This window comes from Bombina bombina, chromosome 3 (genome assembly GCF_027579735.1).
Source record: "Bombina bombina isolate aBomBom1 chromosome 3, aBomBom1.pri, whole genome shotgun sequence".
Taxonomy (NCBI): Eukaryota; Metazoa; Chordata; class Amphibia; order Anura; family Bombinatoridae; genus Bombina; species Bombina bombina.
This window is the reverse complement of record NC_069501.1, coordinates 77,673,577-77,691,789: the sequence shown is the minus strand read 5'-3', so window position 1 is coordinate 77,691,789 and position 18,213 is coordinate 77,673,577. Positions and strand designations below refer to the sequence as shown.

General features: G+C 39.9%; 1 protein-coding gene across 2 annotated transcripts in view; it reads right to left on the bottom strand.

The window, feature by feature from the left end:
* Positions 1-18,213, bottom strand: part of LOC128652891 (OX-2 membrane glycoprotein) — a 162,962-nt gene that overhangs the window by 111,488 nt on the left and 33,261 nt on the right. For both annotated transcript variants that reach the window (XM_053705880.1, XM_053705881.1), the window contains exon 3: positions 14,295-14,621. In XM_053705880.1, the coding sequence (XP_053561855.1) occupies positions 14,295-14,621 (327 nt within the window). The remainder of the gene's footprint in view (positions 1-14,294; positions 14,622-18,213) is intronic.

Sequence of the window (18,213 nt, the reverse complement as noted above, 5' to 3'; positions counted from 1 at the left end):
CAACCAACGATTATTTTCATAATCGATTAATCGGCTGATAATTTTTTCGATTAATCAACTAATCGGATAAAAAAACAAATAAATTAATTTTTTTCCTATATTTAAAATAAAATCCACATACTGAGTGTTATAAATATAAACTTCCGACTAACACTTTTGCATTAAAAACAACTGTTGGTCCATTTTTTTTAAGCAGCAGAACAAATTTTTATAATTAAGCAAAACAAAACCACAAACTGTTTGAAGAGGTAGAAGTAGAAAGAGGTAGACAATCACTGTTTATAACATTCTGTTATTCACTATTTCAGCAACTTTGCATTGAAATACAAAAATGTCAACATGGCACATACTCCTGACTGAGGCTGGCTCTCTTTTTTTGCAAGCTATATTGCCTGCAGCAGAGAAGAGGCACATGGTGTTGAGGTGCCCGAGATGCATAAATAGGGTTTTGCCAATTTTACCAAAGTGGGCTATTTATCTTTGTTAGTTCTCTACTAATGCAAGGGGACTCTTAAAGTAAGCCTGGACTTCATTTTAACATACAAATATCTTGAATATCTATATGCAATGGTAAATAACCATCTATAAGGTTAGGGGGGAAATATCTAGTCCACTTTTAAAATAACATATATACTTGCAGAGGTTGAATTTGGTACATATTCCAACTAATTAATAATAGAAAAGAAAAAAAAGGCAAAAGGGCTAAAGACGATCAGTAACAGGACACAGACTTGCACATTTATCTATAGAGTACATATAATCAGCAATAGCAAGCGATCCGCTAAAAATTGTGCAAACAGGCAATAGTGACATAAATTCATATAAAATGCCATCAATCTAGGGCTAGGTGTAAATAACAAGCTTGGCACTATATCACGCAAAGCATAGTCCCAAATCACCTGATTTAATATAAACAATCCAAATTATGACTCCTATTTTATTTCTCCGTTGCGCGTAAGACAGGAGTAGTTGTAAACTTAAAAATAAACTTATAGTGTCCTAAAAAAGTGAAAAGTAACACAATACCAGGTGCAGGAGCTCACTGGAGTAAAGCAGCTGGTGCTGTGCACAGACCAACTAATTACAAACCAACTAATCGGTTATGAGATTCGTTGACAACTTTTTTCATAATCGATTATTATCGATTATGCCGATTAGTTGTTGCAACTCTAAAAAGTTTAGTTAGAAGATTCTCAGGAACAGAACACTTACCACTAGGTTTCTCAGGAGGTGCATTGGTTTGTGCAGTCAGGATCTCCTCCACCAAGGGAGAAGTCAAATTAGTACTACGTATGGTAGCCAAAAACAGAATTTATGCTTACCTGATAAATTACTTTCTCCAACGGTGTGTCCGGTCCACTGCGTCATCCATTACTTGTGGGATATTCTCCTCCCCTACAGGGAAAGGCAAGGAGAGCACACAGCAAGAGCTGTCCATATAGCTCCCCCTCTGGCTCCGCCCCCCAGTCATTCGACCCACGGTTAGGAGAAAAAGGAGAAACTATAGGGTGCCGTGGTGACTGTAGTGTATAAAGAAAAAGAAAAAAATTTCAAACCTGATTAAAAAACCAGGGCGGGCCGTGGACTGGACACACCGTTGGAGAAAGTAATTTATCAGGTAAGCATAAATTCTGTTTTCTCCAACATTGGTGTGTCCGGTCCACGGCGTCATCCATTACTTGTGGGAACCAATACCAAAGCTTTAGGACACGGATGAAGGGAGGGAGCAAATCAGGTTACATAAACAGAAGGCACCACGGCTTGCAAAACCTTTCTCACAAAAACAGCCTCCGAAGAAGCAAAAATATCAAATTTGTAAAATTTGGCAAAAGTGTGCAGAGAAGACCAAGTCGCTGCCTTACATATCTGATTAACAGAAGCCTCGTTCTTGAAGGCCCATGTGGAAGCCACAGCCCTAGTGGAGTGAGCTGTGATTCGTTCAGGAGGCTGCCGTCCGGCAGGCTCATAAGCCAATCGGATAATGCTTTTCAGCCAGAAAGAAAGAGAGGTAGCAATAGCTTTTTGTCCTCTCCTCTTACCAGAGTAAACGACAAACAAGGATGAGATTTGTCTAAAATTCTTTGTTGCTTCTAAATAGAACTTTAAAGCACGGACTACATCTAAATTGTGTAACAAACGTTCCGTCTTTGAAACTGGATTCGGGCACAGAGAAGGAACAACTATTTCCTGGTTAATATTCTTGTTGGAAACGACTTTTGGAAGAAAACCAGGCTTGGTACGCAAAATAACCTTATCTGAATGGAACACCAGATAGGGTGGATCACACTGCAAAGCAGATAATTCAGAAACTCTTCTAGCAGAAGAAATAGCAACCAAAAACAGAACTTTCCAAGATAGCAACTTGATATCTATGGAATGTAAGGGTTCAAACGGAACCCCCTGAAGAACTGAAAGAACTAAATTTAGACTCCAAGGAGGAGTCAAGGGTCTGTAAACAGGTTTGATTCTGACCAAAGCCTGTACAAAAGCTTGTACCTCTGGCACAGCTGCCAGTCGTTTGTATAACAAGACAGATAAAGCAGAAATCTGTCCTTTTAGAGAAATCGCTGACAATCCCTTATCCAAACCTTCTTGGAGAAAGGAGAGGATCTTAGGAATTTTAATCTTACTCCAGGAGAATCCCTTGGATTCCCACCAACAGATATATCTTTTCCATATTTTATGGTAAATCTTTCTAGACACAGGTTTTCTGGATCTATCACTGAATCTGAAAACCCACGCTTGGATAAAATCAAGCGTTCAATTTCCAAGCAGTCAGCTGCAGAGAAATTAGATTTGGATGTTCGAATGGACCTTGTACTAGAAGATCCTGTCTCGAAGGTAGCTTCCATGGTGGAGCCGATGACATATTCATCAGGTCTGCATACCAAGTCCTGCGCGGCCACGCAGGAGCTATCAGAATCACAGAGGCCTTCTCCTGTTTGATCCTGGCTACAAGCCTGGGAAGGAGAGGGAACGGTGGAAACGCATAAGCTAGGTTGAACGACCAAGGCGCCACTAATGCATCCACTAGAGTGGCCTTGGGATCCCTGGATCTGGACCCGTAGCAAGGAACCTTGAAGTTCTGACGAGACGCCATCAGATCCATGTCTGGAATGCCCCATAATTGAGTCAACTGGGCAAACACCTCTGGGTGGAGTTCCCACTCCCCCGGATAGAAAATCTGACGACTCAGATAATCCGCCTCCCAGTTGTCTACTCCTGGGATGTGGATTGCAGATAGGTGGCAGGAGTGATCCTCCGCCCATTTGATGATTTTGGATACCTCTCTCATCGCCAAGGAACTCCTTGTTCCTCCCTGATGGTTGATGTAAGCTACAGTCGTCATGTTATCTGACTGGAATCTTATGTATCCGGCCTTCGCTAGATGAGGCCAAGCCCGGAGAGCATTGAATATCGCTCTCAGTTCCAGGATGTTGATCGGGAGAAGAGACTCTTCCCGAGACCATAAACCCTGAGTTTTCAGGGAATCCCAGACCGTGCCCCAGCCTGATAGACTGGCGTCGGTCGTGACAATGACCCACTTTGGTCTGCAGAAACTCATTCCCTGAGACAGGTGATCCTGTCTACTGGAGCATGCACAGTTGTAATGGTCTTAGATGAATTTGAGCAAAAGGAACTATGTCCATTGCTGCAACCTTCAACCCTACTATTTCCATGCACTGAGCTATGGAAGGCTGCAGAATAGAGAGAAGAACTTGACAAGCGTTTAGAAGCTTTGACTTTCTGACTTCTGTTAGGAAGATCTTCATTTCAAAGGAATCTATTATTGTTCCCAAAAAGGGAACTCTTGTCGACGGAGACAGGGAACTCTTTTCTACGTTCACCTTCCACCCGTGAGATCTGAGAAAGGCTAGAACAATGTTTGTATGAGCCTTTGCCTTGGAAAGAGACGACGCTTGAATTAGAATGTCGTCCAGATAAGGTGCCACTGCAATGCCCCTTGGTCTTAGAACCGCTAGAAGGGACCCAAGCACCTTTGTGAAAATTCTGGGAGCAGTGGCTAGTCCGAATGGGAGAGCCACGAACTGATAATGTTTGTCCAGAAAGGCGAACCTTAGGAACTGATGATGATCTTTGTGGATAGGAATATGTAGATACGCATCCTTTAAATCCACGGTAGTCATATATTGACCCTCCTGGATTGTAGGTAAAATTGTTCGAATGGTTTCCATTTTGAACGATGGAACTCTGAGAAATTTGTTTAGAATTTTTAAATCCAGAATTGGTCTGAAAGTTCCCTCTTCTTTGGGAACTACAAACAGATTTGAGTAAAAACCCCTGACCTTGTTCCACAGTTGGAACTGGGTGTATCACTCCCATCTTTAACAGGTCTTCTACACAATGTAAGAATGCCTGTCTACTTATTTGGTTTGAAGATAAGTGAGAAATGTGGAACCTTCCCCTTGGGGGTAGTTCCTTGAATTCTAGAAGATAACCCTGAGAGACTATTTCTAGTGTCCAGGGATCCTGAACATCTCTTGCCCAAGCCTGAGCAAAGAGAGAGAGTCTGTCCCCTACTAGATCCGGTCCCGGATCGGGGGCTACCCCTTCATGCTGTCTTGGTAGCAGCAGCAGGCTTCTTGGCCTGTTTACCCTTATTCCAGCCTTGCATTGGTTTCCAAGCTGGTTTAGTCTGGGAAGCGTTACTCTCTAGTCTAGAGGCTGCCGAGTTAGAAGCCGGTCCGTTCCTGAAATTGCGAAAGGAACGAAAATTGGACTTATTCTTAGCCTTGAAAGGCCTATCCTGTGGGAGGGCATGGCCCTTTCCGCCAGTGATGTCTGAAATAATTTCTTTCAATTCTGGCCCAAAAAGGGTCTTACCTTTGAAAGGGATATTAAGCAATTTTGTCTTGGAAGATACATCCGCCGACCAAGACTTTAGCCAGAGCGCTCTGCGCGCCACAATTGCAAACCCTGAATTTTTCGCCGCTAATCTCGCTAACTGCAAAGCGGCGTCTAAAATAAAGGAATTAGCTAACTTAAGTGCGTGAATTCTGTCCATGACTTCCTCATACGGAGTCTCCCTACTGAGCGACTTTTCCAGTTCCTCGAACCAGAACCACGCCGCTGTAGTGACAGGAATAATGCACGAAATAGGTTGAAGGAGGTAACCTTGCTGTACAAAAATCTTTTTAAGCAAACCCTCCAATTTTTTATCCATAGGATCTTTGAAAACACAATTGTCCTCAATGGGAATGGTCGTGCGTTTGGCTAGTGTAGAAACCACCCCCCTCGACCTTAGGGACTGTTTGCCATATGTCCTTCCTGGGGTCGACCATAGGGAACAATTTCTTAAATATAGGAGGAGGGACAAAAGGTATGCCTGGCTTCTCCCACTCCTTATTCACTATGTCCGCCACCCGTTTAGGTATCGGAAAGGCATCAGGGTGCACCGGGACCTCTAGGAACTTGTCCATATTGCACAAGTTTTCTGGGATGACCAGATTGTCACAATCATCCAGAGTAGATAGCACCTCCTTAAGTAATGCGCGGAGATGCTCTGATTTAAATTTAAATGTCACAACATCAGGTTCTGCCTGCTGAGAAATTCTTCCTGTATCAGAAATTTCTCCATCTGAGAAACCCTCCCTCACTGCCACTTCAGACTGGTGTGAGGGTATGACAGAAAAATTATCATCAGCGCCCTCCTGCTCTACAGTGTTTAAAACAGAGCAATCGCGCTTTCTCTGAAATGCTGGCATTTTGGATAAAATATTAGCTATGGAGTTATCCATTACTGCCGTCAATTGTTGCATAGTAACAAGCATTGGCGCGCTAGAAGTACTAGGGGTCGCCTGCGCGGGCATAACTGGTATAGACACAGAAGGAGAAGATGTAGAACTATCTCTACTTCCTTCATCTGAGGAATCATCCTGGGCAACCTTACTATTTGTGACAATAGTGTCCTTACTGTGTTTGGACGCTATGGCACAATTATCACATATATTTGAAGGAGGAACCACATTGGCTTCCATACATACAGAACATGATCTATCAGAAGGTACAGACATGTTAAACAGGCTTAAACTGGTTAATAAAGTACAAAAACCGTTTTAAAACAAAACCCTTACTGTCTCTTTAAATGTTAAACAGGGCACACTTTATTACTGAATATGTGAAAAACTATGAAGGAATTGTCCAATCTTTACCAAATTTTAACCACAGTGTCTTAATGCATTCAAAGTATTGCACCCCAATTTTCAAGCTGTTAACCCTTAAAATGTGGAAACCGGAGCCATTTGCAATTTTAACCCCACTACAGTCCCAGCCACAGCCTTTGTTGTGACTTCAACTATCCCAGGGGGGTATTTCAAGCCTTCTAGGAACTTTTTCAGTGGACACCAGACCCTCTCACATGCATCTGCATGCACTGTACTTAAAAGAAACTGTGCAATAATGGCGCGAAAATGAGGCTCTGCTTAATACAGTGAAAGGCCCTTCCTGACTGGGAAGGTGTCTTAACTAGTGCCTGGTGATAAAAAAAACGTTCCCCAAATAATAAAAGTGTGAAATCCACTTCAAACTTTAAATAAAAACTTAAATAAACAATCGATTTAGCCCTTAAGAGTGTCCACCAGTTAATAGCCCATAATAAGCCCTTTATTCTTTCTAAGTCTAAGAAAATGGCTTACCGATCCCCATGAGGGAAAAATGACAGCCTTCCAGCATTACACAGTCTTGTTAGAAAATGGCTAGTCATACCTTGAGCAGAAAAGTCTGCAAACTGTTCCCCCCAACTGAAGTTCTCTCATCTCAACAGTCCTGTGTGGGAACAGCAATCGATTTTAGTTACTGCTGCTAAAATCATACTCCTCTTTTAAACAGAACTCTTCATCTCTTTCTGTTTCAGAGTAAATAGTACATACCAGCACTATTTTAAAATAACAAACTCTTGATAGAAGAAATAAAAAACTACAACTAACACCACAAACTCCTCACCATCCCCGTGGAGATGCTACTTGTTCAGAGCGGCAAGGAGAATGACTGGGGGGCGGAGCCAGAGGGGGAGCTATATGGACAGCTCTTGCTGTGTATTCTCCTTGCCTTTCCCTGTAGGGGAGGAGAATATCCCACAAGTAATGGATGACGCCGTGGACCGGACACACCAATGTTGGAGAAATATGGTCAGGAGGTATAACTGGAGTACGAACAGACTCCTCCTTGGACAGAGGCGAACACTGTCAGCAAAGGCAGTCTTAAGACTATCAAAGGCCTTAATGGCAGTAGGTGACCAATGGAGTCTTAAGACTATCAAAGGCCTTAATGGCAGTAGGTGACCAATGGAGTGGATCATTCTCTTTAGGGGTCATGTCTGTGATAGGTTTGACCAAGGAAGAAAAGTTTTTAATAAACTTTCTATAGTAATTGGCGAACCTCAAGAAACATTGAATAGACCGAAGACCAACAGGGCGAGGCCACTACAGAATTGCAGACAACTTGTCAGGATCCATGGAGAACCCTGCAACGGAGATAACATAACCTAGGAAGGTTAATTTGCAGAGTTTACAAAACAGGCGATTCTCACGTAGTCTCTGAAGAATCCGTGTAACATCAGAACGATGAGCCTCAAGTGTGGGTGAGTGTATGAGGATGTCGTCTAAATACACCACAACACACTGTTGCAACATATCTCGTAGGACATCATTAATAAATTCCTGGAAAACAGCAGGAGCATTACATAGGCCAAAGGGCATTACAAGATACTCATAATGCCCGCTCCTGGTGTTAAATGCTGTTTTCCATTCGTGGCCCTCCTTGACCCTAACAAGATTGTATGCTCCTCTCAAATCAAGTTTAGAAAAGACCTTAGCTCCCTTGAGGCGGTCAAAGAGTTCTGTAATGAGTGGAATAGGGTAAGCATTCTTAATGGTGAGACTATTAAGACCCCTATAATCGATGCATGGTCTTAACTCATCACCCTTTTTCTTCACAAAGAAGAAGCCAGCCCCTGCAGGAGAGCAGGATTTGCGGATGATCCCCCGCGACAGAGCATCAGCAACATACTCCTCCATAGCACAATTCTCTGCAACAGACAGAGGGTAAACCCGGCCCCCGAGGAGGAATGGCTCCGGGTTGCAGGTCTATGGCCCAATCGTAAGACCAGTGAGGAGGCACGCACCTTGTCAAAAACGTCTAGGAACTCTCGGTACTTCTCTGGCAATTGAGATACCGAAGAAGTGCACAAGACTTTAACTAATTTCCGAAGACAAGTGGAGACCACAACAAAATTTCAGACCTGTGCCAGTCGAGACTGGGACTGTGCTTTTGGAGCCAGGGATAACCCAGAACAACTAGAAAATGTGAAGAATTTATCACCTGGAACTGGAGGGTTTCAAAATGGAGAGCCATGGATAATGGAGCAGTTTCGTGAGTAACGAGTGCAGGCTGAAGGGGCCTGCCATCAATGGCCTCAATAGCAAGGGGATGTCCAGAAAGTATCAGTCAGCACCTAAACCACTTGCACGCCATGTAGGGGTACCACCAGACCCTACTCAAATGTAGTAAAAATCCAAGGAATATGGCAGCAATCAGTAGTTTAACAAATGGTCTTTATTTAGAGCACAGCAAACAAAGCAGTGACGTTTCGGGAGCTTCCTCCCTTTGTCAAGCATAAAAAATTGTGGTAACAAGCTTCTTAATATACCCACATCCACCAGGTGGCAGCAAAGAGTAATTTCCTTCTATATAGGATACATTTTAACTCATTCATTTCCTTGGGACATTACAAAAAGTTTTTACCACATCAATATATTACAAAGATACAAGTTAAAAGTTAAAAAAATATATATATTAAATTGTCTCAATATACAATCAAAATTGATACAATGTTTAACTATATATATACATGGTGCAGGAATCAATCCTTGTAAACCTAGGTTAATAATTATTGGAAATGCAAATATTGCTTTGCAAAAAAAGAACATCAGCACAGAAAACAAACCCAAGTTTATTCTATAGGAACACTGACAAGTCCCAATCTTTATTAAGCCCCATAGGTTGTAGGGTGTTGAATTCAAAAATCCAAAATCTCTCTCTTTGATGGAACATCAACTCCCTATTACCTCCTCTCCTGGGAATAGGGACAAAATCAATCACTTGAAAGCGTAGTTGATTAATGGCATGTCCTGCTGAATTAAAGTGACAGGCAACAGGGGACTTTTCATTCTTTATTCTAATAGAGCTCTTATGTTCCACTATTCTATCCCTAATGGGCCTGGTGGTCTCACCCACATAGCTCCGCCCACAAGGACACTTGATTAAATAAATTACAAATTTTGAGTGACAGGTATAGAAGTTCTTAATCTGATATTTTTTGCCTGAACTGGGATGATAAAAGACAGATCCTTTAATCATATTGTCACAACATGAACATCCCAGGCATTTAAAACAACCCCTATTCCTGTCAGTCAAAAATCTCTGACCATCCCCAATCCTAGAGCTACCAATATCAGCCCTAATCAATTTTTGTTGCAAATTATAGCCCCTTTTAAAAGCAGGCATTGGATTCTCCACAAACTCAGAAATATTGGGATAGCATTTGGACAATAAAGGCCAATGCTTCCTGATGATATTATTAATCCTATAGCTCTTACAGTTGTATTCTGACACAAAAAACATTCTTTTAGACTCACCCCTTCTGTCTTCCTTACTTTTTTTAGGGGGTATATGGTTTTTTGGTTCAGTGGACAACAGTGAAGCCCTAGGAATAAGAGAGACAGATTGAGCCTTTTTCTCCAACAATGTTTTGGGGTAACCACGCTCTAAAAAGCGATTCATCATTTCCCCTAACCTCAAATCAAACAACTTTTGGTCAGTAACAATCCTACGGACCCTTAATAATTGGCTCCTAGGTATTGATTTATTTCGAAAACCTACTGACCGTAACAGTATTTTGCACTTTGATAGTGCTCACACTCTATCCTTGTTAAAAGCTCTACCTAGGAGCCAATTATTAAGGGTCCGTAGGATTGTTACTGACCAAAAGTTGTTTGATTTGAGGTTAGGGGAAATGATGAATCGCTTTTTAGAGCGTGGTTACCCCAAAACATTGTTGGAGAAAGAGGCTCAATCTGTCTCTCTTATTCCTAGGGCTTCACTGTTGTCCACTGAACCAAAAAAACATATACCCTCTAAAAAAAGAAAGGAAGACAGAAGGGGTGAGTCTAAAAGAATGGTTTTTGTGTCAGAATACAACTGTCAGAGCTATAGGATTAATAATATCATCAGGAAGCATTGGCCTTTATTGTCCAAATGCTATCCCAATATTTCTGAGTTTGTGGAGAATCCAATGCCTGCTTTTAAAAGGGGCTATAATTTGCAACAAAAATTGATTAGGGCTGATATTGGTAGCTCTAGGATTGGGGATGGTCAGAGATTTTTGACTGACAGGAATAGGGGATGTTTTCCATGCCTGGGATGTTCATGTTGTGGCAATAAAGGATCTGTCTTTTATCATCCCAGTTCAGGCAAAAAATATCAGATTAAGAACAATACCTGTCACTCAAAATTTGTAATTTATTTAATCAAGTGTCCTTGTGGGCGGAGCTATGTGGGTGAGACCACCAGGCCCATTAGGGATAGAATAGTGGAACATAAGAGCTCTATTAGAATAAAGAATGAAAAGTCCCCTGTTGCCTGTCACTTTAATTCAGCAGGACATGCCATTAATTAACTACGCTTTCAAGTGATTGATTTTGTCCCTATTCCCAGGAGAGGAGGTAATAGGGAGTTGATGCTCCATCAAAGAGAGAGATTTTGGATTTTTGAATTGAACACCCTCCAACCTATGGGGCTTAATAAAGATTGGGACTTGTCAGTGTTCCTATAGAATAAACTTGGGTTTGTTTTCTGTGCTGATGTTCTTTTTTTGCAAAGCAATATTTGCATTTCCAATAATTATTAACCTAGGTTTACAAGGATTGATTTCTGCACCATGTATATATATAGTTAAACATTGTATCAATTTTGATTGTATATTGAGACAATTTAATATATATATATTTTTAACTTTTAACTTGTATCTTTGTAATATATTGATGTGGTAAAAACTTTTTGTAATGTCCCAAGGAAATGAATGAGTTAAAATGTATCCTATATAGGATGAAATTACTCTTTGCTGCCACCTGGTGGATGTGGTTATATTAAGAAGCTTGTTACCACAATTTTTTATGCTTGACAAAGGGAGGAAGCTCCCGAAACGTCACTGCTTTGTTTGCTGTGCTCTAAATAAAGACCATTTGTTAAACTACTGATTGCTGCCATATTCCTTGGATTTTTACTCAATAGCAAGGGGAACAGACCAAGGCAAAACAGGAATGTAGTGCTTTGATACAAAAGCACTGTCAATGAAATAGCCTACAGCACCGGAGTCAACAAGAGCCTGGGTGACTATGGAGGAGTCCACCCAGGAAAGGACACCCGTGACCAAAGGTTTTTCCTTTAGCGGTTCCGGGGACGAAGATAAACCACCAAAGGTCCTTAGGTGTGAGCATTTCCTGGCCGTGTAGGACAAGACTTCAAAAGGTGGACCTGAAACCCACAATAGAGGCAGAGCCCCTCCCTCCTCCTAGAGGCATGGGAGGAGAGGGAGACATGGGTGGGAATGAACACGTAGGAGACAACAGAACAGGAGGCTTCCGCAAGGGTTCTTTGAAAGAGGGCCTCTCTCTGAGTATGATGTCAATTAGGATCAAAAAAGACACCAATGCCTTGAGATCCTCTGGTAAATCTCTGGCAGCAACTTCGTCTTAAATCGCATCAGAGAGCACATGAAAGAAAGCGGCAACAAAGGCCATAAAAGGGCGTGCAGGAAATGAGCAGCATCACACACTATGCACCATAGTCAGCAAGAGAGGTGAGTAAAATGGCTGCCAGCAGCACATGGCAAACAAAGCAGGGAAAAAACCCTGAGACCTTATAACTTTTTATGCAATATATTGCTGCTGGCGAAGCACACAAATAGCCACAATAAAACCCTTTTCACTTGCGCACAAGTCATTTATGGAGCTCAATGTTTGGCAGGCAAACGGATGATGCACTATTTAAGGTAGTTTTATTTGTGTTATAGTAGAAGCTTGCACCCTTGAAAAAGGCCCAGTCCAGTGTGGTGTTAACATTGTAATGTAAAAAAGTATATTCTTTATCATAATCTAAAAAAGTATATTCATAGTTAAATATGTATATACACTCACACATACAAATGTGTGTGTGTGTATATATTTAACACAGGGACGTGCACTCATAAGTGCCTACCCTGCCATATGTGGCCAAAGCTTAATTAAATTTTAATTAAAACAAAAAAAAAGTCCAAAAAATATATATTTTCCCCCCATGTAATGCTATGGAGAGGCAGGTACAGGAACGCTTCTCTCCATTGCAGTACATGGGTCAAAGGAAAAGCTGTGCTGCAGCGCCACCTGTGTTCTGTCAATATATTAGCAGCAAAAATTGGGACCAATAGGAGACACCCCTCTTGATGCCTCCTAGCAAGGGAAGGATATATAGATTAATCAGAAGGAGGATGCAGTGAGCAGGGTCATGTGACACAACTGGAAGCCGAGGTAACCTAAGAACAGATGACACCAAGCAGAAGAATAAAGTAGTATTCTACATCTCTTGTGATTCACAAATTGTGTTCAGATACAGCTCATTAACAGGGGGACATTAAGTGAGCATAACCCAATACTGACAGGAAGTTAAATCCCTAATTTAAAACCCAGAGTTTGAAGTTAGGTGTGCAGTGTCCACAGTATTTAAATTAAAGTTTTTGACATTGAATATTGCTAAGCCTCCCTTTTTCATAGTCATTTGATTTAATTAGGTACAAACTCCATATATGTTATGTCTGTTCAGTCAGAGGATGCAGTATCTATTTTTATTTTTCTCTGTGTCTCCATTTATTTAAAGACTGCTGTTAACTTGTAATTCACAAAGCAATTGAAAGCTGTTGCTTTGTGTTTTTAATATGTGCTGCTTTTATACAAGTTTATATTAATAAAAAGGAGATAATGAGTCATTATTTTGAGAATTAGTATCAACTGTTACTGGCCCCATGTCAGCAAATCAAATTAGTTTTTGAAAGGAACATGAAAGTCATAATTACATTTCCATCATTCAGATAGAAATTGCACAAAAAATAAATAAATAAACTTTCTATTTTACTTTTATTATTATGTACTTCATTCTTTTGGTATCCTTTGGTGTCCTTTGTTGAAGAGCATACCTAAGTGGGATGTGCACGTGCGTTTCTTGAACACCATATTGCAGCAGCTGTGTTGGAAGTATTGATAACTTGTCCTTTGTGTAAAATTTGTATGGTAAATTATTTCTATTTTTACAATACAGTAGTGAGTAGAGAAGAGATTGTGTATCATTCCATTTGCTTAGTAACTGGCACACAGAATTGTGTGAGTGTGTATGTGAGCAGAGTGTGTGTGGGTGTCAGTGAGCAGAGTATGTGTGCTTTATTCTCCAGGTAATCAATACATTTCCGATGAGCTGGTGCTTTAGTGCAGTGTTTCTCAACAATGGTCCTCAAGTACTCCCAACAGGCCAGGTTTTCATTATAGCTGAATCAGTGCACAGGTGAAGTAATCAGCTGATCAGTAACTCAGTGGTTACTAACTTGCTCTCACCCATCACCTGATTATGTCACCTGTGCACTGGTTCAGCTATCATTTAAACCTGTCCTGTTGGGGGTACTTGCGGCCCTCTGTACATGTGTTTCTCCGTTGTATCATATCTAGTGCCTCACCAGCCACTGACCTCACTGCACGTCACTGATTTAACACACACACATATATATATATATATATATATATATATTTTTTTTTACACACACACATATTATATAGTAACACGATAAAATATGGATTTGTATTTCACAGCTGAGAGACCTAAAAAGACAAAGCTGCACCAAGCTAAATTTCCAGTGTGTCTGGTGGTGGTCACCTGAGGGAAGTGGTGGGTACCCATTGGTGTCTTGGGGACCCTAAACCAGGCTGCTAGGGCCTAATTTTAAGGTGCTAGTATCTCTCTAGCAACTGGGTTTGTTGAGCCCTGCCATTATTCATGTTTACACATATCTTATTGCAGAGAAGAGCCTTGAATGCTCATCATACAATATTTTACTAAAGTATATGTTATGTACAACTTACAAGGCGCATAACAAATAAACTCATGCAAAATGCCCATGATATAGATGTATCAATTATTTCTTTGTTTAGGAAAAGGCATAGAATGCTATAAAAATAACACATGTAAATTCTTACCAGATATATAAAGACAGGGTTCTCCTTCCATGGCACCAAATTTCTTAACGTTAAAAATACAACGGTAGCAGCCTTCATCATTGATACTTGCTTTCCATATAGTTATCGCAGTCTGATTTAAACTTAAAAGAGTTATATTGAGAACATTTTTGTAATTGTTTTGGATAGTTACTTTTCCATTGTGATATGTACCAATTGTGTTATGTTTATTGGCCACAATTTTTTCCCAAGTCACTTGAAGCGATTCATGTGTTTTTTTCAGGATACATTTTAATGTGATACTTTCCTCAAGTTTCACATATTTCTTCTTTTCAGTTACCACATCATCTGTAAAGAGAAAAATGTTAATTTTACACAATAACCCAACCTCATTAACAAATTAAAATATAGTATATGATAATCTATAATAAGTATATATTTATAATATAATCATAATAATTATATACTGAGCATGACCATTCATTTAAATAATATAAATAAATAAACATGAATTATTTTATAGGGACGTCTCCCAAAAAACTCATTAAAGGGCCACTGTAAGTAAATATTTTCTATGCCTGTTACTAACTAACTACGCCAAATACGCTTTTTATCAATAGCATTTCATTAACATATCTCTACCGTATGTCAGAAATCTTGTCTGCAAATTTAATTGTTTTCCAAACCCACTCTGTGGGTATCCTTTGCTCTGTACCAATCCGTTTACAATACCTAGGTTTCAAAATGGCGCTTTAAACACAAAGTTATTGGTTTAAGTATTTTGAACATGCAGTGCTGAAAATAGTGGGCAGGATAACGTGACATCATCGGCGAATAAAAGATATAACTTTTAGAACGTTATGAAACTTTGTTTTGGAGAAAATATAGGTCAGTAGGTTTTAATTAATGTTTATTAACTTTAATATGTTAGTTGTTTAGCTTAAAAATTATAACAGAAAGTAATCCTTTAAGTGTACACTTTAAAATTGACCATGAAGATATAGAAAAAAATAGAATAAAAATCTCAATTGGATAAATTAGATAGTTCTTAAAAAGCATAAAACGAATACATTAGTCCAGATGGAATTGTCTGCAATCAATCCGGTAAATATACTATATTTTTTAATTGAAGTTTATAGCTCTGAATAACTGCTCATTGGGAACATTGCAACATTCGATTACTTTACTCTGGACATTACATTTTTTTCTAGATTACAATTTGTTTTTAAAACTGGTCTGTATTAGTTCTAATGCATTATATTGATAGTACATACTTCCATCTGGACTAATTATTTATATTAAAGGTTTACACTTTTTTTTTGGTGGGGTGTCTATAAATGCCTAGATTACCAATGGTGCGCTAATAGTTGCGCACCAGCGATATTGGATTTTTTCCGCTTTTTTGAGCACGACAGAAATAGCATGCGTATTACGAGTTGAAAGTAAACGTGTTCGTGTGAGTGCAATCAAATTTACCATGCATCGGGTTAGCGGGACTACATCGCTCTGGTTGACTATTACACAAGACTGAAAAGTTGCACAAAACACATCAAAAATACATTTAAAAAGTACGGTTATACTCAAAATACTGTCTGATAAAAAATTTAAAAATAATTGCATCAAAAGGTTACAAGGGTTCAAGATATGAGGTCTTAGGTGTTTAAAAATAAATAAATAGGGATGCAAAGGGCTTTGACTTATATACTGTATATATATACACACACATACATAGACATGTCTAAATTTGTGTATGTATGTATCTATCAGTGTTCTCCCTAGAACCTTTTTTAACAGCTGCACCAACTTGCTGATTTTACTGACCGTGGCCTCGATCCGATATGCAGCGTCGCCCGCAAAAGCCGTCAACGCCAAATTTTGCGCTGGTTTGGTATCACATATACGGCGTAACATAGAAGTTACGCTTGTATATTTCTGCCTTCGTCCGTAGTTTTTTGGCCCATAGACAGGTATACCAAACCCGCGAAGTTTGGTATCCAATATACAGCGTAAGGACTTACGTGGCGAAAATGGAGAAACCTTACTCCATTTTCACCTCACCACAAATTGCAGGCGTAGTAAGCCTTACGCTGTGTATTGGAGCCCCATAACTCCCTAAACTAGCTGCAAAATAAAACCTAACACCTAACGCATGCGCAATGTCTATCTACCTGTCAACCGTGATCCCCCGCCGCAATCCCTAATAAAGTATTTAACCCCTAAACCGCCACTCCCGGACCCCGCCGCCACCTACATTAAATGTATAATCCCTAATGTGAGCCCCTACACCGCCGCCATCTACATTACCTACCGCCTAATGTGAGCTCCTACCCCGCCGCCAGCTATATTAAAATTATTAACCCGTAATCTAATCCCCCTACCCCGCCGCCAGCTATATTAAAATTATTAACCCCTAATTTAATCCCCCTACACCGCCGCCACCTATATTAAATTAATTAACCCCTAAAATACTAATAAAAATTATCCAAAATTTCCCTACCACTAAACCTAAGTCTAACCCTACTAATAGCTATTGTACCTAGTTAAAATAAATACCAAGTTACCTGTAAAATAAATATAAACCCTAAAATAGCTACAATGTAATTATTAATTATATTGTAGCTATCTTAGGGTTTATTTTATAGGTAAGTATTTAGTTTTAAATTGGAATAATTTAGTTAATATTATTAATATTATTTAGATTTATTTTAATAATAATAATTAAGTTAGGGGTGTTAGAGTTAGATAGGGTTAATATAGTTAATATATATAATATATATTACTATATTAACTATATTAACCATAATATAATTAGGGTTAATATAGTTAATATAGGTGGCGGCGGTGTAGGGGGATTAGATTAGGGGTTAATTAATTTAAAATAGGTGGCGGTGGTGTAGGGGGATTAGATTAGGGGTTAATACATTTATTATAGGTGGCGGCGGTGTAGGGGGATTTAGATTAGATGCAAAAGAGCTGATTACTTTGTGACAATGCCCCGCAAAAAGCCCTTTTAAGGGCTGGTAAAAGAGCTGATTACTTTGGGGCAAAGCCCCGCAAAAAGCCCTTTTAAGGGCTGGCAATAGAGCTGTTTACTTTGGGGCAATGCCACGCAAAAAGCCCCTTTCAGGGCTATTTGTAGGGTTAGACTTAGGTTTAGTGGTAGGGAAATTTTAGTATTTTAGGGGTTAATTAATTTAATATAGGTGGCGGCGGTATAGGGGGATTAGATTAGGGGGTAATACATTTATTATAGGTGGCTGCGGTGTAGGGGGATTTAGATTAGGGGGTAATATAGTTTAAATAGGTGGCGGCGGTGTAGGGGGCTCACATTAAGGGGTAATATAGTTTAAATAGGTGGCGGCGGGGTAGGGGGCTCACATTAAGGGGTAAAACATTTAATATAGCTAGCGGCGGTGTAGGGGGTCAGATTAGGGGGTAATATAGATAATGTAGCTGGCGGCAGGGTCCGGGAGCGGCGATTTAGGGCTTAATATATTTATTATTTAATAGTGAGAGGGGGGATTGCAGATAGAGGGGTATACGTGTCGGGCTATGTTTAGGAGGCGTGTTAGACAGTAACGGGTGATTTAATAACTTAGTCAGGTTTTTTATGCAGCAGCAGTTTCTAAAGTGCCGTAAGTCACTGGCGACTCCAGAAATTTGTGCTTACGCAGATTTCTGGACATCGCTGGTTTGTCAGACTTATGGCACTTTAGAATCTGACGGCGCCGTATATGGGATTGCTCGAGTTGTGAGCTGAAACTACGGGCGGCGCAGGTTTCCACGCTTGTGCTGAAACCTGCGCCGTATATCGGATCGCGCCCCATCTGGTTAAAATTTTAGCCAATATTAAGCTAAAATGAGAAAAAATTAAAAATGTTTTATTTTTATTGCAATTAATTTGTGCTTTGCACAGCTGAAAATGATATAATATTAGAAA